The sequence below is a fragment of the Sminthopsis crassicaudata genome, chromosome 3, assembly GCF_048593235.1.
Source record: "Sminthopsis crassicaudata isolate SCR6 chromosome 3, ASM4859323v1, whole genome shotgun sequence".
NCBI classification, from domain to species: domain Eukaryota; kingdom Metazoa; phylum Chordata; class Mammalia; order Dasyuromorphia; family Dasyuridae; genus Sminthopsis; species Sminthopsis crassicaudata.
Window position 1 is genome coordinate 517742648 of NC_133619.1, and position 22625 is coordinate 517765272.

At 38.9% G+C, this 22625-nt stretch overlaps 1 protein-coding gene across 6 annotated transcripts in view; it reads left to right on the forward strand.

Moving 5' to 3' along the window:
- The first annotated feature begins 2711 nt into the window (after window positions 1-2711).
- Window positions 2712-22625, forward strand: part of SIK3 (SIK family kinase 3) — a 273189-nt gene continuing 253275 nt past the window's right edge. For 5 of the 6 annotated variants that reach the window (XM_074304179.1, XM_074304181.1, XM_074304180.1 and 2 more), the window contains exon 1: window positions 2712-3006. In XM_074304179.1, the coding sequence (XP_074160280.1) occupies window positions 2737-3006 (270 nt within the window). In that variant the 5' untranslated portion in view covers window positions 2712-2736. The remainder of the gene's footprint in view (window positions 3007-22625) is intronic. The other variant, XM_074304178.1, reaches the window with a different exon arrangement.

Sequence of the window (22625 nt, forward strand, 5' to 3'; positions counted from 1 at the left end):
TGGACATTTCCACACTCTAGGTGAGAATTAATAATGGCCTCAATCAAGGCCATGCTATATGAGTAGAGCGAAGAGGACGAAAGAGGAGGGTTTTAAGAAAGAAATTATATATTTTGGCACCTAATTGGAAATGAATGAGGGGTTAAGAATGATGATTGTGAGCCTGAGGCCTAGAAGGATGATGATGCTCTCGCTAGTAACAGGGATGTTTGGAAGAAAACTGGGTTTTGTGAGAAAGAGAATGAGTTTTATTTTGGACACATGGAGTTTGAAATGCCTATAGATATCCAGTTTGAAATACCAATAAGGCACTTGATAATGTGGGATTATAATTTAAAAGAGAAACTAGGACTAGATATACAGATCTGAAAATCCTCTGCTTAGAAATAATAATTGAATCCATGGAATTAATGTGATCACCAAGTGAGAGAGCACAGGAAAAAAAAAAAAAGAGGACCCAAGACAGAAGCTTGGGGGATGCCCACAATGGGCTTGACAGATGGAAATCCAGTGAAGGAGCATCAGATAGAAGGAAGAAGAACTGGAGGGAAACCTAGAGATGAGAGAATGCACAGGAATAAAAAGATAATTCATGTCAGATGTTACAAAGTGAACAAGAAGGTTGGGAACTCAGGATCTGGCGATTAAGAGGCCTTGGTTAACTTTGGAAAGAGAGGGTGGTTTCATTTGCATGATGAAATCAGAAACCTGACGTCAGAGCATTTAGAAGCTAAACTTTAGAAAAGAAATAAAATTAAGGTAGGGATTGGTAAACGCAGCAGGAAATGCCAGAGGGTAGTCTAGTTTTGTGCTTATTCAGTGAATAGGTATGACAGAGAGAAGGAGGAGGAGGAACAGCAGAAGAGAAGAGGAGAAAAAGAAGAGGAAAAGGAGGAGGAGGAGGAAGAAAAGGAGCAGCAGGTGGAGCTGCCAGAACCTCCCAGGAGACTGTTCTCAGAGGTCTAACTTGACCACAGAAGCTTGTTGCTTCTTTCTCTCCCATGGTACCCTGGGATCCTAATGACCAGAGCCATCCTCTGCTCAGGGACCATCACTAGTTGCAGGCTCTCTGTTCTTGGATGGTCAATGGGCTGCTGCTCCTAGGTCAGGTCTCACAATCTCATTTCCCCATGGAGCTGATTTCAGCCTTGTCTGATTCTCCTGTGACCCTGTTTGCAGCTTTCTTAGCGCTGCAGTGATAGGCCGTCTCCTTCTCCAGCTCTCTTTGCAGCTGAGGCAAATAGAACTGTGATTTGTCAGTCACCCAGCATGTCAATGTCTGAGGCCGGATTCAGGAAAATGAGTTACAAACTTGCTGGAACAGGAGCAGGTCTGAATAGAGCACCTTGGAACGTGTAAGTCTCGCTCTGGGTGCAGGATGACCTGAAGGAAGCGAACATTGCAGGGAGGCCAGCTGTGACAGCTTGGGTGAGAGGTGATGAGGGCCTAGTCTGGTCAGACAGCGGTAATGGACAAAGGAAACGGGAGGTGAGGTGCACAGAAGAGGTAACACAGCATCTGCTAAGCGGTGGCTGGTAAGGCGCTGGTTTGGAGTCTCCCCAGACTGTTAAAAGGAGGTAGTTGTATAGGAAAGGGGGCGCCTTTGGTTCTGGGTTCTGAATCTGAGGTGCTGGTAGAAAACGCGAGGTACTGCAGAAAAGATTAGACTATAGACAAAGGCGGAGTGATGTACACCCCAAAAGTGTAACTGAAATCTGTACGCAAATAAAATCCCGGAAGGGGAGGAGGGTTTTGGGAGAGCACACTCATTAGGGGTCAGGAGAAGGAAAAGGAGCAGTTAAAGGGAGTAAGAGATAAGTATTTCAGAGGTGAATGAAAGGAAATTAAATAGATTCCAAATGAATGAAGAAACAGGCTGTGAGGAGAGGCAGTTACTTTTCCAAGGTCACAAAGCCGGTGAAGTGACCGAGCCCTTCCATTACACCATGCTGCTCACTGAGAAAAGGTAATTAATTGGATTTGGCAATGAGGTCACCGGTGACCTCACAGCAAGCAGTTTCTGGAGAGAGGTGGGGGCGGTGTGAGATTGCAGAGGGGTTAAGTGGTGAGTGGGTCGTGAGTCACTGGAGGAGAAACAGAATTTTTAGAACAGGAAGGGAACTTAGAGGTCATCTCCTCCGCGGGTTTTATTTTACTGATGAGGAAACTGAGGCCGCAGCGCTGAAACAAGTTGCCCCGTCACACAGCTGGTGCAGTGGCCGAGGTGGGTAACCCCGCCGATGGTGGGCCGGGCTAAACATCACTCTGAGACGCCCCGGCAGGGTCCCCGTGAAATCTAGGGCACACGTGGAGGAGAGGGTGGGAACCAGTGTCAAACACGGGGATGATTTCTGGAAGCGTGGTGAGGTCGGGGAGGGAGTGAGGGAGGTCTTTTGGAGAAGACGAGTCACGTGGACAGAGCGAACTGTAACTGGAACTTGGCTGGCACGCTCCGGGTAGCCGCAGCCTGGGCCCCAGAGGAGGGCGCTTGGGAGCCGGCGCCCAGCAAACCTGGGCCCACGCGGGGAGGCAGAGCGCACCGATGACGTCACGGTTGCCATGGCTCCGGGCAGTGACGCGAATCGGCACGTGACGAACGGTTGCCATGGCGCTGGGCGCCGGGCGGCGCGGGAGCCCCGCCTACCCAGTGACGTATTCCCCGCTTCCCCCTCCTTTCCCGCCCCCCTGCCCCCCTCCCGGCTCCCCGCGGTCCCGGAGGTTTCTCTGCACAACAAGATGGCGGCGGCGGCGGCAAGCGGAGCTGGCGGGGCTGCTGGGGCCGGGGCCGGGGGAGTCGGTCCGGCCGCTCGTCTGCTGCCCCCGCCAGCTGCCGGACCCCCGGCTGCGCCCGCCCCGGTGCCCTCTGCCGGCACCCCGCGCCCCCCAGCCCCGGCCCCCCGCGGGCCGATGCCAGCCCGTATCGGCTACTACGAGATCGACCGCACCATCGGCAAGGGCAACTTCGCCGTGGTCAAGCGGGCCACGCACCTCGTCACCAAGGCCAAGGTAGTGAGCGGCGCGGGGCTGTGCGGGCGTGCAGCCGGGCCGGGCCGGCGGGAGCTGCCGGCTAGCCTGCGTCGGCGGAGCCAGGGGGAGCGGCGAGGAGCCGGCGGGGGCAGGGGCGCTCTCGCCCCGGGGCGGGGGGCAGCGGGCACGGGGGACGGGGCGAGAGGCCAGAGGTGTGAAGGGCAGGCGCCGACCCGGGGCAGCGGGAGCGCTCGCGCCTGGGAGGTGGGGGCGGGCGAGACGGGGAGAGAGACACCGGCTGCAGAAAAGCGAGGGGAAGTCACTGGGGACCAGGAAGCGGGGAAGCCCGGGGGGCCGGCGGACGCGTCCGCGGGGAGCCCCGGGAGCTGCTGACGCCCGGGAGCCCGGCAGCCCCTGCTGGCGGGGGCCGGAGGACCACCCGGTGCCCGGGGCTGGGAGGAGATGAGGACCGCGGGATGGTCTTTCAGGAAACGGGGAGATGCCCCTGACGGGGGCGCGGGGGCCGTAGAGGGGTCATCCCAGCCTGAAAAGCGCTTGGCGTGGGAGACCGAGGCTCAGCGCCCCCTGCCCCGTTGTGATGGAGCGGTGGGAAGCAGGGGATCGGACCCACTCTGGGTAATTGGCGAACAGATTGACCCTGGACTTGGGGTGTCATCAGTGGGGTCGGATCCAGGGCTAAGAGGTTCGAGGTGACCCAGAATGTCAGGGTGTCGGGCACGGGGTGGGGGGTTAGATTCACGGAGGAGAGAGCGCCGTACCTGCCTGTACGGGTCTGGAAAGGGGGCGACCACTTCCTGAAGGACCCAGAGATAGGGAATGTGGACATGGCACTCCGTGAGTCTTGATTTCTCAAGGAGATAGTGCCTGGGAAGATAGCGGCGGAATTTGAGGAGAGGTTCTTCCAGGGCAAGGGAAAAGGAAACCTGGGGTTAAGCGTTGGGGTTGGGGTGCGCATCAGTAGGGAAGTAGCCTTTCACCAAGGCAGTGGGGAGTTTGTTGGAACAGGGGTATCAGTGTTGCGGGTTTCACCTCCCCCAGGTGGATGTTGGTTCCCTCTTCCCCCCCCCCCCCCATTTCTCTTTTGGAGAAAGGAGGAGCAGCACCTTCCTGCAGCCTCCTCTCTTGGGCATTGTTTGAATTTGAAATCAGGTGGATTTTTTTGAATTTGATAGAGCTTACAAACTCCCATCTTTTCTGTTGCCAGGAAACAGCCTGTTGTTTTTCTCTGAGATTCTCAGTCTCTTAGGTCCTTATTTTCTTGGGTCATTCTCACTTGAATTTTCTGCTGCAGATAATTTCACCAGAAGTTCCAATCCTTGGGTCCCTGAAACCCCATGGGATCTGTGGGATTGATTTCAGGAAATCTTTGAACTTAAAACTTTTAATATATTGAGAATCATTTCGGTATCATTGGTTTCTCTTATAAGCAGTGTATTTGATGTTATACATTTAAGAGCATTCTAAGAAAGTGCAGGCTGACAAAGAAGTTCATGATACACAAAAAAGGTTAAAAATCACTAATCCAGGCCAACTGAGTCATTGGGGGGGGGATGGGACCCAAAGAAACCCACGTGATTTGCCTAAGGTCATATAGCTGATAGAACCAAGAGTCCAAATTTTCCGACTACTAATGGGCTTTAGAATATACACAGTCATTCTGTTTATTTTTCTCCACTTTAACTTGTGACTTGATTCGAACCCCCATGGTTACTGACTCTTCTGCCAAAACCTCGTTTTTTAGTTTTCCCTCATTCCCTTAGATTCTTTTTTCACTTATCTTCTCTCTCTGCTTATTATTGTAGTGAAGACATTTATTTTCAGGAATTAGTGGTTTATCTGGGCCTTTTTTCTCTAGCTCCCTTGCAACCTTGAAGTTCCTTTTTTTTTTTTCTTTTTCCTGTCAAAGAATACAAGAGCCCTTCCTCTCCTGGGTGTATAGCTGGGAGAGAATTGATTGGTCAGTTTCACTTCCTCTAGGGGACTCCCTTCAAACTTTTTCTTAGTTTTCATCCTTGGCCCTTGAGATCAGAGTAAAATGAAATCCTACAACTGTTTCCCTAAATTGAGGGTTTGCTTGAATTGCAGCCTAGGTCAATTAAACTCACCAGTCTCTTTTACCACTAGCACAAATAATTTTAGCAGTTCATGCCTAGTTATCTTGTTTTAGAATTACCTTTTTTCACTGTTAACTGATCATTTTGTATTCTGTTGGCTCTTGTGGGATAAACTCTTTGAACTAATTTATTTTATAATATCTGTGATTTAAAGAATTTTTTATCTCCTAGCTTTTGATTCCCTAAATATTGACTAAATTAGTGTCATAAACATAATTGCAGATATTTGATTCTTTTTGATAATGAGCATTTCTATCTTAAGCAATCAGCAAAATTGGAGGTCAGTAATCATTTATCTTCTTGCTTTCTCATTTTCCAGTATTATTATTTTTTCCATCGTTCTTCCCTTGTCTTTGGTAACTTTTAGGGTTCCAAAATATTTTAAAACATCAGATTGTTTATAAGAGGGTGTTATCATTTATGTTGGTTTTTATTTTTGCTCATTTGTGGTCTAGAGTTAAGCAATTTCTTTGGATGGAAATATTCAGTCTTGAATGAGACCTAAATGACTTGGACAATAATTTGCATACGTGATAGGACTGTATAACTTACTAGTTTGTGTTTATTTTATTACTGTTCTATAGTATCATGTAATTTCCCAGTTACTGTTACAAGGGACCTATCTTTTGTTGCTTACGTTACTCTGAAAATATAAGTAACTGCTTAGAATTGCTATGTATTTAAGGGGAGAGATGAATGTGACTCACTTTGGAAAGGGATTTCAAATGTTGACAACTTAGATGTGTTTAAGGGATGTTGATATATAATATAATATGCTATTATGGTCATAATTTTGTTATATAATGGTACTAAAAATGCACAGGTATTAAAAGTTGAAGAAGCTACTGCTTGTGTTACTCAAGTGGATAGATTTTTATCTATCTACTGCAGCAATTGCCTAGTCAGGTCACTCAGAACAGAAGATAGCCATTTTAAAGGTCTTCATCAGTATAATTTTTCCTTAAATTAGTATGGCCTTTGAGAAAAGTTCAAGAAGTGTGAGGGCTTTTCTCTACTTTTTTCCTATAGCATCGTTAGAGGTGAACAGTCCAGACTTTATTTTGAGAGGGGGTAGGTATAAGTATTTATTTTCTGAACAGTGGGATTATTTTTGTTCTCACATTTCAAGAACGTATTGCTCATGAGAAAGAACAAGAAGCTAAAATAAGCTTAATTTATTGCTTAAACCAGGCATTACTGAACAAAGATCAGTTAGTCTAGACCTTTCTCAATTTATTTTGTTAACTCTCACAGTTCCTAGATTGGAGACATTGTGAGGAATCAAATCAGAAGAGCAGATGGATCCTCCCCACATCTGCAGGTTCCTTTTGCAGTGCAGCATTTATTAGACTAGACTTAATGGCACCTAGATTGCAGAGCTTCTAGTGTCAGTGCAGAAAGACTAGTGGAAGGGGACGTCCAAGAGGGGCCATGCTTTGGCTAATAGCCCTGCCTCTCTCCCTTCCTCCTCCTTCTCTAGGACTTGAGGCTTTCTAGGTGCAACATGGTAAGTAGTTATTTATTGAACATCACTGCATGTCACTATAAAAGACTTAAGGATAACGGAAAATACAGGGTCCTTTCCGTCATAGAGAATGTCTGGGGCCTATTTTTTTTTTTTTTACCTTTTGGGTCAGTAGAAACACATTGAGATGCAGTTCTGTACAGAGGTTACAACATTAGCCTTGAGGCAGGAAGACTTGGGTTTGACTTCTGCTTTGGATGCTTATTAGTTATTAGGTGTGCAATCCTGAGCAAGTCACTTAATGCCTCTGAGTCTCAAACCTTTTTATTTATCAAATGAGTTTGGGCTAGACATCCATGAAGGTCCCACTCAATTATAAATCTCTGATCCAGTGATGCTTTGAATTTGAGGACTAAATAAGAATTAATTAGTTTTTCTTTAATAAGTTAGGCAATCTTTTTTCTTCCCTCAAAATAAAAAGGCATTTGTTAAATACCTTTAAATTCGATTTCATTTTTTGATTTACCAGTTACTTGATTGAAAAATACATCAGAAATTGTAGTCATTGAAATTTCCCTTAATATAGATTCTTTGTGAATATATATATATGTATATATATATACACACACACACATATATATATACATATATATATATATTCACTTAATATATAGTTGCCTTATGGGATTGTTAACTGTTAGTTTTTGCATATTACCAGTTGTTTTTCTTTTTTTACTTTGCTATTAACAAAACCCAATTCTGACAGTAATTAAAAATATCTGATGAAAACTAACATTAACTACTTCCTGGACACTGGGCTCTTTTGAGCTAGTCTTTTGTTGCAATAGTACTATAGCATAGTTTATTGTTGATAGGTGCAAATCTGAAAAAAAAAGTTGTTTGAGTTAGTTATAAATGGGAAAGATTTATTAACAGATTTAAGAACATATGTATTTTTGGATTGGCCAGTTTAGTTGTTAGAAGATAGGACTAAGTGTGGCACTTTTTTGAGCAGATCTAGATAATGTACCAGACCAAATTCTGATTGGTAAATTCAAGGCAAAAAACAATACAAACGTGAGTCATTTTTCTAGTCCAAATGGGCACTGGGTGACAGCTGTCTTTGGACCCTAGAGACTGGGTCTTGCCAGAAGTTCACTATATTCTAGCTCAGTGTGAGTTTGGGCACCAGGCTAAGGGGAGTTCCTGTATTGAACACAGAGGATGTAAACTTGTTCAGGGGAAGCAACAGGTGCCAGCTGGCAGCTGTGACACTTACTATCCAGTTCCAGGTCCACATCATATATTCTTAGCTTTAGTTAAGAATAGAGATTCATTTAATCTCCTAACCACAAACTACACTTTATACTGGCCAGCCACATCCCAAATATATGTCACTGATTCTAAGAGATTAGGATGAAAACTGATGGTTCTGAGCAAGCATATTTTATCTACTCTATTAGAGAATCAACATTTGAAATCCCTTTCCAAAGTCATGTCCTATTGGTGATGGGTTAGTCAGTTAACCAAGAGCCTTTTAGTAAGCTCCTACTGCAAAGCATGGGGGATACAAGTAAGGCAAAAGACAACCTTCCAGGAGCTTAGATTTGATGGGAAAAGGGTATCACATTAAAAAAAAAAAAAAAAAGCTGAGAGGGAGGAGGCATGATAAAGCCATGTGAGGTGGCTGCCCTGGAAAGAACTCTCTGCCCTCTCCTTTCAGAGGCAGAGGATACTGAAGAGGTGTGATTTTTAGAGTTAATGTGATCTTACAGGATGATGAGTTTGTAAGTTATCATCTTCATCTGTGAAGAATAGCTGACCTAAGCAAAGGAGTTGTGATGAACTTGTGGAAAAACAAGGGAGAGGTAATTAGATCAAGAAGAAATCAAAAGCAAATTTTGGATAAATTGCACCCTCCTTGGTAGATAATAAAAATGTGAATATTTTAAAAATGAATGTGTATTTATAGCTTTTGTTTTTATATCCCCCATTTTATATCAGTTGTTAGGGCCTCCTTCTGGCCTTCCTTCTCTCTGTAATTTTATTTAGCATATATTCTCTGTTTTCTTATTTGTCAATATATTTTTATCATCTTCCCAAATTTGACATCCTGGATCAAATTTTAGTTTACCCTATGCTAGTTAAAGCTATGACTTTGGAATTCCTGAAACCACTATTAAAAGATTGTGCCACTTTTAGATGGTGGTCAATCAGCAAAAAGTACTGTCTCTTCCCCTCTCCCCCCCATTCCTTTTCCTCTTCAGACAGTTTTAGAAAATGTCCCAGACCAAATCCTGATTGGCAAATCCAAGAGAAAAAACCCACATTGTTTCATTTTTCTAGTCCAGGTGGATGTGGGAATGACAGAGAGGTCTTTGGACACTGGGAACCGGGTCTGGTTGGGAATGCATCATTCCCGCTCAGGATAAGCCTGAGCACCAGGGCAAGAGGTGGTCCTATATCTCACATAGAGGGGCCTAAACTTGTTCAGGAGGAAGCAACAGGTGCTACCTGGCAGCTATGACACTCTCCAATTCCAGGTCACAGTGGACCTGCTCTGAGGGATGGCATGCATTCCAGAGTGAAGAGCTGTTGTGGACCTTTTACTTTGTCCTGAGCTAAAAGCAAATTTAGAAGCAAACAACAGCTGTGTGGTTTGGCTCTTAATAGTGGAATGGGGTCTCAAGCCCAACTTCTAGTTCAGTTTGAAACTTAGAAAGGAATAACCAGGGCAAGAATCTGCGACCAAATGCAAGCCCATCTTTTTGAACCAACAAAGCTTTTCAGCTAGGTGATAATGACTGATTCTACCAGCAGTTTCCTGAAATTTCAAACAGAGCAGGTTCATGGGCCTGTTGTTTAGGAACTCATCTCAGGAATTTGATGAGTTAAAAAGTGGAGGGAAGGAAGAATGGTGATCAGTTTTGCCTTCTATCAGGCAACTTGCAGGACTCTATCCTGTGTTGTACTTGAGATCTTAGAATAAACAGTACTCAGTATCCTAAGAAGGCAGCAGTAGAACTATCTCAGACATTCTTTCCAGAAGTTTGCAGAAATTGGCTTTAACATCAAATCTGATGTTAGGAAGAAAGCTTGAAGAGTGAGCAAACAGAAAAAGGACTGTACCATAGGAAGCTCTTTTGGTAACAGGGACATTCGAGGCACAAATCCAAAAGAGATACAACTCAGAAACATCTGTAAGCAAAGTCTTTTTTTTTTTTTTTTCCCTGAGGCTGGGGTTAAGTTACTTGCCCAGGGTCACACAGCTAGGAAGTATTAAGTGTGAGAACAAATTTGAACTCTGGTCCTTCTGAATTCAAGGTTGGTGCTAGCAAAGTCTTAATGAAAAATATGATTTGGGCATATTCAACTAGATTACTAAAAGAGATTAAAATAAGAGTAAAAAAAAGTTAAAATGTTTTAAAATGAAAATGAGCTTCAGAGGAAAATACTATGGAAAAGATGATAACTATGGAAGAAAGGGATTTAAAACTTTGCCCAAGCAACAATTCCTTAAAATTTAGAATGGGGCAAATAGAAACTAATGATTTAATGAGGCAAGAAATATTAAAACAGTCATAATGCTGAAAAAATAGGAGAAAAAGATAAAGTATGTCATAATAGAAACAACTAATTTGGAAAACATATCAAGGAAAGATAATTTAAGAATTAAACTCCCTGAAAGACATGACCAAAACACGGGCCTTGACATCTTATTTCAATCAGTAAACATTTATGAAGTGCCTACAATGCCAGGCACCTAAGTGTTGGGGAATCAAAAAGAGGCAGAAGAAAGTCCTTACCTCAACGAGTTCAGAATCCAATGGGGAAGACAACAAGCAAACATATGTACAAACAAGCTATGTATAGGGGAGATAGAAATAATTAACAGAAGGGAGACACTAGAATTAAGAGGGATTAGAAAAGATTTCTTATAGAAAAGTTGGAACTAGAAGCTTGGGAAGCCAGGAAGTGGTAATGAAGAAGTGGAAAATGGCATCAGGGACAACCAGAGAAAATGCCTGGAGATAAGACATTGGTGGGGAGACCTTGTACAAATGGAACAGCAAGGTGACTAGATTAAGGAATTATAATTTCAGAAATCATAAAAGAAAATTGCCCACATCTTTTAGAACTAGAGGGAAGGATGGAAAGAACAAAGGAAAAAAACAAGCATTTTTATTAAATGCCTACTATATATATGCCAAGCACTTTACAAGCATTTCTGTATCATTTGATCCTCAGTAACAACCTTGGAAAGTAAATGTTAATATCCCCATCCCGTGGTAGAGTGCCTGACACACAGTAAGTACTTAATAAATGCTTGTCAGATGTGAAGTATGAGTTATATAAACTTGCACATTTTAGTTATTATTATTGGTATCTTATTTACCACTAGATTTTAAGTTCTATGAGGTTGGGAATCCTGTCTTAACTAAATTTTAATGTCTCTATCCCAAGTCCAATCACCATCACTACCACCTAACACACAGTATTTTGCACAGACAGGGTATTTAATAAGTATTTGCTAAATGAATGAATGTCAAGTGTTTTGGAGAGTGTCCAAATTAGATTAGTAAAAGATCTCAAATCCATGTTGTATGTGTATTGATTAAAGGAATAATAATATTAATGATAGTACCTGTATGGTATTTTAAGGTTTGTAAAGCACTTTATGAATATTATTTTATTTTATATAACTCTTGGAGTAGATTTGGGACACTGGAGCCAATAAAGGTTAAATGACTTACCCAGGGTCATATAGCTGTCATTTCCGAGGCCAGATTTGAACTCAGCTCTTACTAGGTTCTATCTCTCGTACCACTTAATGGAAATAGGATTACCCCAATAGAAACCCCAAATTGAATACTTGCAGGAATATTACAGCTAAGATCCAGATCTTCCAGGTCAAAGAAAAAATAAAGCAGGCAACTAGAAAGGACAAATTCAAGTACCAAGGAGCTACGATCAGTATCATACATGATTTATCAGTTAACATTATGCAGTAGAAGAGCCTAGATAGAGTATTCCAGAATGCAACATTCTTAGGCTTATTGCCAAGGATAATTTACCCAGCAAAACTGAGTATAATTCTTTAGATGTAAAATGGATTTTTAATGAAATAGAATATTTCCAAGCATTCTTGATGAAAAGACCAAAACTGTGAAATAACTTTAAAATAAAAATATGAGAATTAAGAGAAACACATTTTCCCCTACTAGTAAGAATATTGATGTCTGTGATACACATTCTAAAGCCTTTCTATTTGAATATTTTTGTACATTTTTATCAATTATTAAGCTTTCTAGCAAAAAAAAAAGAAATATAAAGAAATAAACATGAATAAGCAATTGTAAAGCACTAAAATAGGATAAACTGTTTACATTAATGTGGGGAAATAGGTCTCTGAAATTTATTATCATCAGTGGGTGTAGAGGGAGTCTGATTAGACAGAAGATGTGGAATTGGTTCTGTTATGTTATGATGACCATAAGAGATATGCACTTGAGAGAGAAGAGAGAGGGGAGAGAGAGAGAGAGAGAGAGAGAGAGAGAGAGAGAGAGAGAGAGAGAGAGAGAGAGAAGAGAAGAGAAGAGAAGAGAAGAGAAGAGAAGAGAAGAGAAGAGAAGAGAAGAGAAGAGAAGAGAAGAGAAGAGAAGAGAAGAGAGAGAGAGAGAGGAGAAGAAGAAGAAGAAGAAGAAGAAGAAGAAGAAGAAGAAGAAGAAGAAGAAGAAGAAGAAGAAGAAGAAGAAGAAGAAGAAGAAGAAGAAGAAGAAGAAGAAGAAGAAGAAGAAGAAGAAAGTTACGTAAAATTATTTCATATAATCAGGATGCAGGTAGAAGTCTACAAATAAGAAGGAAGGGATAAAGGGGAGTGACTGACACTTGAACCTCTCATCTGAACTGATAAAAGGAGAGAAGAATACACAGATTTGGATAAAGTAAGATAGAAATGGGAGTAGGAAAAAGGGAGAATTAGCAGGAGGGTAGAATAAAAGACAAATTACTACTAAGCAAAACAAATTTCAAGGATATACAAAAGCTCTTTTTGAGGTTGTAAAAAATTGAAAATAGAAGAGGTACCTATTAATTGGGAAATGACTGAGTAAGTTATGATATATTCTATTGTGTTGTAAGAAATGAAGGGCATGGTCTCAGAAACTTCGGAAGGGTTTTTTTTTGAACTTATGAAGCGTGAGGTGAGCAGAACTGGAGAACAATTTGCATAATGACGAAAACATTGTAAAATCATGAAAAGATTTAGGAATTCTTGCCAGTTTAATGATCAACTATGATTCCAAAGTACTAGTGATGAAACATACATAGTACCTATCTCTTGATAGGTGTAGAATGAAAATTTTTTTTCCGTAGTGAGGGGAGAAAATAACCAATATGGAAATTTGTTTTACTTGACTATGCATGTTTATAAACAGGCACTTTGCTTTTCTTTCTCAATTGGAAGTGAGATGAGAGGGAGAGAAGGAATTTTTTTAATTGAGTGAAAACAAAAATTAATTTAAAAAAGAACCTGCCAGTGCATTTATCTTTTATCACCTATTATTTACCTATTCATCTGCTATTATTATCTATTCATCTGCTATTAGTATTCCCATTGTTTGCTTCGTCTGTCTTCTCTCAGCAATCCTTTATAAGAAGTAATGAAAAAAAAAGAGGAAAAAGGAAAAAAAATATTCCATACCCATAGATCTCTCAGCTCTGTAATGTTGCAGATTACAACATTACAACACTGTACCAGCTGCTGTCCTGGGACAGCGTCTTTTCATATCTTTTCCTAGGAGCCAACCTTGATCATTATAATTTTCAGTGTATTCAGTTTTGATGTTGTAGTGATGCTTTCCATGGCTCTGTTTTACTTTGCATTGGTTTATGGAATTCTTTCCATATTTTTCTTTATTCATCCTAATCATTGCTCTTACAACATAGTGATTCATCTACTACAGTTTGTTTAATTAGTCTTCAATTGGTAGGTATCTGCTTTATTTCCACAAAAACACTATGTTAGTTATTTTGGTATATATGAAGCCTTTCTTTTTTGTCGTTGATCTGCCCAAGACCTTGTAACTATCGTTGAATGTTAACATCTTTTTGGAGAAGGTGCCTGGGCTTTATCAGCTCTAATTGCTGATCTGGGACCCAACAGGCAGAGAGATAGATAGGAAATTGTGAAAGTTGCGTTGCTCCGCCTCCCACTGGCCCTGATTCTAGCCCGGCACTCAGCCACAGGGACTTGGCCAGCCATTCCTACCAGTGACCTATCAACCGACAAGCACTGAGCATGTGAGCCGCCTTAGCTGAAGGAGCCGAGCAGCTTTTAGGAGAGATGGGCCACAGCCTGTGCCAGACAGGTCACTACTGATCACCATCTCCCCCCAGCCACTGGTGGGTGGGGACAGCTTAAGACTCTGAGCCCAGGAAGTAGCCTTTGTAAGCTGGCAGCACTCCTGCAGGTGCAGACCAGGAAAAGAATGTTCTGGTCAGAGTGCTTGGTGCTGCCAAATGGTTCAGAAAACAGAAATTTACATGATGTTATCATTAAAGAAGAGCTATTACCATCTTATTTGCCACCTTCCCATCTAATTTGCAGTTGACTGAAATCTTCCAGATGTGGTCCCATTAGAATGTGAGCTTCTTGAGACCAGGAAGTCTTATTATTCTATTTATTCTCAGAGCTTAGCATAGTGCTTTGCACATATTAAGCACTTAAATTCTTCATAATTCAGCCAATGGAATTTGTGAATCAAAGTGTATATATATTTTATATGATTCCAAGTTGCTTTTCTGAATGGATGACCTTATTTATAGATCTACCAACAAGGGATCTATGACCATCTTTCTGCAGCCCTTTCTTTCAAGGTTGACTTCCCATATTTTATCATTTTTGCCAATTTAATTTGCGGCCATGAGGCAAGATCTCAGTATTTGCTTCAATATACATTTCTGTTGGTGTTATTATTGTTTTGGAACATTTTTTTCATATTGTGAATAATTGCATTTTAAGTATAGTTGCAAGTTGATTTTTTTTTTTTTGATAAACTGAGACCTATTTGAATTAGAATCTACAAAGGCAAAAGTATAATATTTACTTTAATCTTTGAAGCTGTCTGACCTCCCCACTTGACCCCAACAACAACAACAAAAAGATAAAATTCTATCTTCTGTGTCTGATCCCTAGAAAGTTATGTATCTGATTCCCTCTAGCAGAGGGTAATCAATTTTGTTTATTTTTATGCTAGAGAGAGGTGATGCTTATTTTCTTTCCTCTCAGCAATCTAATGTTTTCTAGACAGGTATAAAAAGGAATGTAAAATAGGTTTGGAGTAGGAAAAAGAGGAATTGCCCTTCTATCTTGCCTCTTCATGTAGAAATGATCAGCTGGTCTCAATTTTTTTTCTGTGGGCTTTCTGGGAGTAGTTGGAAATCCAAGGAGGACTTCTTGTAGAGACTTTACTCTAATATCTTGAATTTACAATATGGTTTACAGAAGGCAAATGACTAGCTCAGGATGTTACTTCTTGTTAGTGATATATAGGACTAGAAATCTAGGTTTCCTTACTCCCAGTCCAGTACTTGTTGCTCTACCCAATTTCTTTAGTCCTAAAACCATAGTCTCTCTTCAGCTGGAAGTGCAAGCTCCCTCTTATTTTTCTAGCAGCTCATTTAGCACAACCCTGAATCAAATTTCAGCAGCTAATAGAACAGCTTTTGGATGAGCTGTCACCTAGTTTAGCTAGAAGATACTCCTATTTGAATAAGGAGATGGTTATTGTTCTAGGGATTTATATCCTAATACTCTGTACATTGTATTATATTTATTGGTGTAGATGCTATACCTCCTCCTCTCCCTCCAGGAGAATATGAAGTTCCTGAAGGGTGGTTTCTCATTTTAAAAATATTTGTATCTCCAGGTGCTAACAGAATACTTCACACACAATAGACTTAATAATTGTTGAATTGAAGTGAATCCAAGATAGTCCTTGCCCTCAAAGAGCTTATGAGCTTGTTGGAGAAATGTGTGTGTACATACATGTAAGTAAATGGTAGGTAAATAAATGCCAAATAAAAGCTACTGATAAGTCTCAAGTGTCTTAGTGGGAGCGTTTCCATTCAATTCTGCTTCAGTTTTCAACAGCTAATAGAGCAGCTATTGGATGAATTATCCTCTAGTCTTTCCAGGAACTCATCCCAGTTTGAACAAGAAGATAACTAACTGGTCATTGATTTAGGGATTCATTTCAGAATTTTTCTGGTGCTAAGAAAGAGAATTCAGATAACTTATCTACATTTTTAAGAAGCAGACACAAAAAAGCAAACCTACCACCTGCCTAGACTGTCTGTGTATGTAGACTACCCACTTGTATACTTTTGGCCAGTTATCTAAAGATAAATTTAGGATTTGCTTAGGAAAGTCTGTATAACTTATCAAATTGTGACTAGATTTAGTAGCACTTAACATATCTCTCAGTGATAGCCCTTTCTTCTCACAGCTCCCTAGAAGCAACATGTAGTGAGAAAATGTAGGTTAGTTACTGAAATCTGAAACTCCATGACCTTTTTTTGAGAGGAAACTTGTTTGTTTTCTAATGCTTTGTGAGTATGCTCTTCTAAGAAATAATCATGTTAAAAAGCTTCAAAATATGGGCCTTTTCCTTTTCTTTAGTATGCCAAGATATAACTTAAATGTACTTTTTTTTACTTTGTATTTATGCTTAATGCATCATATGATCATAGTTTTGGAAGAGAACTTGAAGAAATCCATCTTTCCCCCATCTCCTGACAGAACTATATAGAACTGTCAACTTTTTCCCTGAAATGTTCAGAGGAGATTCTACCAACTCTTTAGGATACATTTTTATCCTATTCAGCTCTTTGCCATTAGCAATGTTTATATTCCAAGTATAAGTGTTGTAGTTTAAATTCACTTACTATATCCTTACTGAAAATAGATAACTCCTTTATAATATTTATTTATATAAGGCCATAACTGAGTTTTTAAACAGCCCGTCTTCATTTGTGCCCCAAATGTAGAAAATAGCTTATTACACAGTGCTTTCTACTAGACAGCAACTTTAGAGCTTGCTTGAATTGTTACCAGTGCCACTTGAAATGACCTGAAAGACAGGTGGAATAGGTCTTTTAAAAAAAATTACTAATTTTTATTTCTGTAACTTTTCTTCGCTGAACTTACTTGAATTCTTTAGTTGTCTTTGTTTACTCTACCCTCTACCTCACCACCCTCCCCAGAAACATTCTAAGTTTTTGTTATCCATTAGTTTTAGAGCCCAGAATTAAATAGGACTCTAACTGAAGACAGTTTTCTAGTATGGGTGACACCCCCCCCCCTTTTTTTTTTTTTAACTTCAAGGTTTTATTTGCTCATATCATGAGTCCATGAATCTTTAAACAGAGGAAGTGTATATACACCCAGTTAGACTTTAACCTTAGAAAAAATTTGCTTAAAAAAATGGAAACTATTTATACAAGAAGGCTCAGCCTTACAAATGGATTGTGTTCTAGAAACTTATCTATAAGTTGTCTTTATTTTCCCGTAGACATATTGTGATAAGAAAGTGGTGTATTGGATCCCCAGCTAACCTTGAAAAGGCCTGTCTAGCATAACTGAAGTACCATATATCTGTAAAGAAAAATAATAGAAAGAAATGCTATTGTAGCATTAGTAATTAAATAAAAATTTTAAAAATGATTGAATAGAAATGTATTTTTATTTATCTTGAGTTCTGATGATTGATGATTGCATAGGTAAAGCATTCCATAACTATTCAGAGGTAGACAGACATTAGGATACTTTCCAGGACTTTTGAGTTTGATTATAGAGGTTTTTTATTATGTCTGATTTTGTTTGGAACTTCCCTTGATTTTTCCTTTCCTTTGTGTAACTATATTAGGATGATTGAGCTAAAAATGGCAGAAAAAGAGAAAGTTTCCTTATGTAACTGGGTAACTGTTAAAAAATTGAAAGAATATTTAATCATAATGGTAGTAATTAGTATTTGTATAACACTTTAAAATCTGTAAAGTTTTATATACACACATATAATCTCATTTGACTCAACAATCCTTGGAAATAGGTGCTATTATTATCTTCATTTCATAAATGAGGAAATTGAATCTGAGAGTGACTTGTCCAGGAGCACACAACACAGCTAGTAAATCTCTGAGGAGGAATTTGAATTCAGTTCTTCCTGAAGTTAAGTCCCAAGGTCTCTCCATTTTGCTATTTAGCTGCTTCTGGTCATTTATGAGTGAACCTTTGCAAGAGAGGAAAAGTAGAGCATAAAGATTGTGTACCATCTTTCTAAGGGATGTACTAGGAGATGGTGAAGAGTTCCTTGTGCCAGTCATCTGGTTGTACTCTGTCCAGGGGAGCTTTGTGGTATGAGTGGAAGGGCATGAAGTTGTTTTAGGGTTGATAGGGAAGGCATCGTACCAGTATTCCTACAGACAGGAAATGGCAATCGGATGTTCATAACACAGATAATTTTTATCAGGGTTTTGTGGTGTCAGTTCATAACAATGCTATCTTTATGTGTGTATTTGTTTCTTTAGTATTTCACCCCTCCACTATATTTGGAAAAGAAAATCAAGTGAAAATATTTTACCTGAATAATCATTTCCCTACTCTTCATCCTCAAATAGGACCTGCTTTGAAAAAATTTCATTTTTAAATTTATGAACTTAATAAACATGATTTCAGTATATAAAATTTAAAAAAGCAATTGTTAATGCATCTGTGAACTTCTATTGTCTATAGTCATTTTTTCCATTATGTAAATCTTGGTTTTTTTGGGAGGGCTGCTTATAATTCAGATTTGATATAATTGTTTTAATACTTCCTTATTTATGCCCCCTTTGAACTTTCTTCTCTTCTCGAGTTTATTTTTAATGCTTTATGCTTTTTCTCTTCTTCCTTTTTTAGTATCACTATCACTATTGCTCAAATAACTCCCCCTCAATAAAAAATTAAGGTCTTCCCATGTAACAAATATATATAATCTTACAAAACAGATCTACAGATTGTAAATGTATTTCATTATGTGCTTCTAATCCATCACATTTCTATTAGGAGATGGGAAGCATGATTCATCATCATTCTTTTGGAGTCATGATTGGTCATTATGAACTTGTCTTTCACAGTTGTTTTCCTTTATAGTCATTATGTGAATTGCTCCGTTGTTTCTTCACTTTTCACTCTGCATTAATTCATACAAAGCCTTCTAGATCTCTCTGTCGATTTTTTGGGAGTATTTGGGAGTATTTATGTGTATAAAGCATAATTGGTTCAACCATTCCCCAGTTAATGAACATTCACTTTGTTTCTAGTTCTTTGCTATAACAAAAAGTGCTTCAATAAATATTTTTGTACATTTGAGATTTTCCCCTCTTTCAATGATCTCTTTGAGGTATAAGCCCACTGGTGATATTGCTGGGTCATAGGGTATATACAATTTGGAAACTTTTTGGATTCAATTCCTCCATCAAAGGCAGTAATTTATAGTGCTTCATAGAATCCCTCTAACATGTCATTTTTCTTTTTTGTTATCTTTGTTCATTTGATGATTGTGAGATGGAACCTCACAGTTGTTTTAACTTACATTTTTATTATTAATGCTTTCAAGTATTTTTCCCCCATATGGCAGTTTCTTTGTCTTTTAAAGATCTGATTCTTCATATTCTTTGGCCATTTATCTATTGTGAAATGGCTCTTGTTATTTAATTTTTTTCCACTGAAATTTCTATATATTTTAGACATCAGACATTTGAAAAGTTTGCTACAATGTTTTTCTCTCAGTTAACTTTCCTTTTAAATTGTAACTGCATTGATTTTTTTTTGGCAGAAACTTTTCAATTTTATTATCTATTTTATCACCTGTGCTTCTATCCTTTATCTTGTCAAGAACTCTTTCCCCATCTGTATTTGTGAGAAGTTGTCACCATTCCTTTTCTTAATTTCTTTATGATAGGATCTGTTGTTTTTATGTCATATCCATTTGGAGCTTATTGTGCTATGTTGGTATGATGGTTGGTCTAAACCTAATTTCAGCCAGATTGCTTTTCCACTTTTCGCTATGGTTTTTGTTGAAGTGTGAGTCCTTTACTTCAGACATTGGAATCCTTGGGTTATTTTTATTGTACACTTATTACATTTGATTACTTTTAGGTGTACCTGATTTGTTCCACTGATGTCCTGTTATATTCTTTAACCTAAGTTAGCAAACAGTTTTGAGATCTGGTACTGGTAGGCCCTTTCTCACTAATTTTTTCATTATTTTCTGTGGGAGTTTTGACTTTTTGTTCTTTCAGATGAATTTATTATTTTTTTCCTTGGATTGTAATGTAATATTTAGGTACTTTGGCATACTACTGAATATGTAAATCAATTTGGATAGTGTTGTAATTTTATGTTGGCAAAGCCCAACCCCAAATATTTAAACAGCAACTACTTTAAAGAAAAATACATTTTGTTCTTGCTTGGACCAAAGGTTAAGGTTAAAGGAATAACCAACTTTCTCCACCACCCCCCCTTCCATAACTAGGAGCAATGGAAAAGAGAGGAGTAATTGTCAATTCTTATTCCTTTCAATTATTTATTTACACTTAAAAATTAGATGTGTGAACAAATTAGAAAATATATGTAAATCACTACAAACTTTAAAGCTGATATAAAAGCTAAACATTGCTATTATCATTAATTATATTGACCAAGTTTGTTCCCATAGGAGAAACATGGGAAAGTTTCTGGGTTATTTTTTCACCTCATTTAAAAAAAATTCTGAACTTAAACCTCAATTAATGTAAACATGTCTATTTATATAGTAGAATGGAGAGGTTTGTACATGAAACTGCATCACTATTATGTACAGCTTGCTTTTTTCTTTTTATATTTAATTAATTTATATACTTAATTCACTATGTTACTTTTAGACCTACCCTGATTCCTTCTGACCTTTTTAAAAGCTATTTTATAAACATTTCAGTAAGTCCTCTTTTCTTCTCTTCTCTCCTCTCCTCTTCTCCTCCTCCTCCTTCTCTTCTCTCTTCTTCCTATTCCTAGATTCCTCTCCCAAGGGAAAAAAAATAAAAACATGTATGTGTAGACAGACAAAACAAATATCTGTATTTGACTCTTTGAAAACGTGTCTCTTTCTGCAACGTGATCAGTATCATGCATGCTTCATTGGTTCTCTGGGAATCAGGGTAATCATTGCATAGATCCGTGCCCTTTTCTTTTATCCTTCCTCACCTGCCTCAAACCACTTGTTTCTTTTTACCATATCATTTGGAAGTACAAGGTACTTTGTCTCTTGAGCCTACCAGTGGTGGACAGAAATAGTTAAGTCTTTTATAAGAGAAGTATCCTTTATTTCTTTGCACCAAAATCTCAAAATTGAAGTATTACTTTTTTATAGAAGCATAAAATTATTCCTTACTTTCAGTAATTAGTAAATCATGTTTCTATCAGAGTATTTTACAAGTAATTATGCACAAACTTGAGTTGAAAATGCTGAAGGAAAGAAGAGTTGAGATCTAAATTTTAGTTAATTGCCTCTCATTGCTCTGTAGCTTAAGTCCTTTAGTAGGCAAATCTGCTACATCTTAAAGGTGGATGAAAGCTATTAAAAATAAGTTTGTGTAATTTCCCTTATCTTCTTTAGGGAAAGCAAATAATAAAGAAATTTATATTAGTAAATAGGAATCTTATTCTATCTTAGCCTTATCTTACAAAGATGCTATTTTGGTTACAATTTTTAAGGGTGCTTTGAATTGTGAACAGTTCATATTTACTAGAAATTTGATAGAATGTGATGTAACCACTGGTATGTAATTGTGTCATCTTTGATTTACCTAGATTCTAATTTTCAGTTGTGGAGCTACAGCATGGCACCTGCGGCAAGCAACACAAATAAATCCTTAAATCAACTTTGAGGTGCATCATGTAAAAATAATACATAGAAGTGATGAAGACAAATTCTGTGGAGGGGGAAGGTATTAGCTAATCTAGTAGTTTGGGGCATAGAATTTTAGTTAGGAAGAAGCTTAGAGTCACTTTATCCAACTCATAGGATTTATGGTCCTTTGAGGTTTCTGTTCTACTTTTCCAGAGATACCTTGGTGAGGCTCCCCTTTACACAGTGTGAGAGATAAAAGTTATCTACTATAATTATTAGTCTTTTGAGGGGAGGAGGTTCAAGGGGATAGAATTATCTGGGGGAAAGCATCTGGAAAGAATGGAGGGAAGGTAAAATTCTGGGGAGGGACTGGAATGGGCTAAGTTGATGTTTTCTTTATAGATAGGAGGAAAAGATTGAACAAATCTTCTTTCATTAAACCTTCCAGTAATTTGAACTTCTCCTCACTTCTCAGCTAGTATCTGAAGGAGTGCCCCTTAAAATTTTTGCTATTTTAATGTTTTTAGCTGGGGCAGAGTCTTGATTGTTCCATTTCTGTCGCAGCTCAGTTTAACTGAATTGGTAAATCTGATGTTAGAAACACAGGAGAAATAAGAGCCTTAGAGTGAAAGGTTTGTCTCTGTATAACTGTTAGTTCTACATGGAACAGTTTGACATTTTCATGTTAGAGTTTTCTGTTCCTGGTGGCAAAAATCTTGATTTATGTACTTGAGAAACAAATTTGCATTTGTGGAAAACAGGAATGATGCTATATGTTTCTTAATTAGCATTAATTGATCCCTTGCAAGAAAAGATTTATTTTCTACTTCTTTTTCTGATTTCTGCATGCTGTTGTCCCTTCCTTTCATCAAAATATTCTGGTTTCACTGACAGTGAATGAATATTTTAGTAATTCTGTCGCCAACTTCTTTCTTTTTAATTCTGAAAATGTTCTTTGGATAGCAGACCATAAGCTTCCCAGTTCAGTTTTGATTTCTTTTTCTTTCCTCCCCCCTTTTTTGGGGGCAGGGGTGATTGGGGTTAAGTGATTTGCCTAGCCAAGTTCCCATGACTAAGAAGTATAAAATTTGTGAGGTTAGATTTGAACTCAGGTCCTCCTGACTCCAG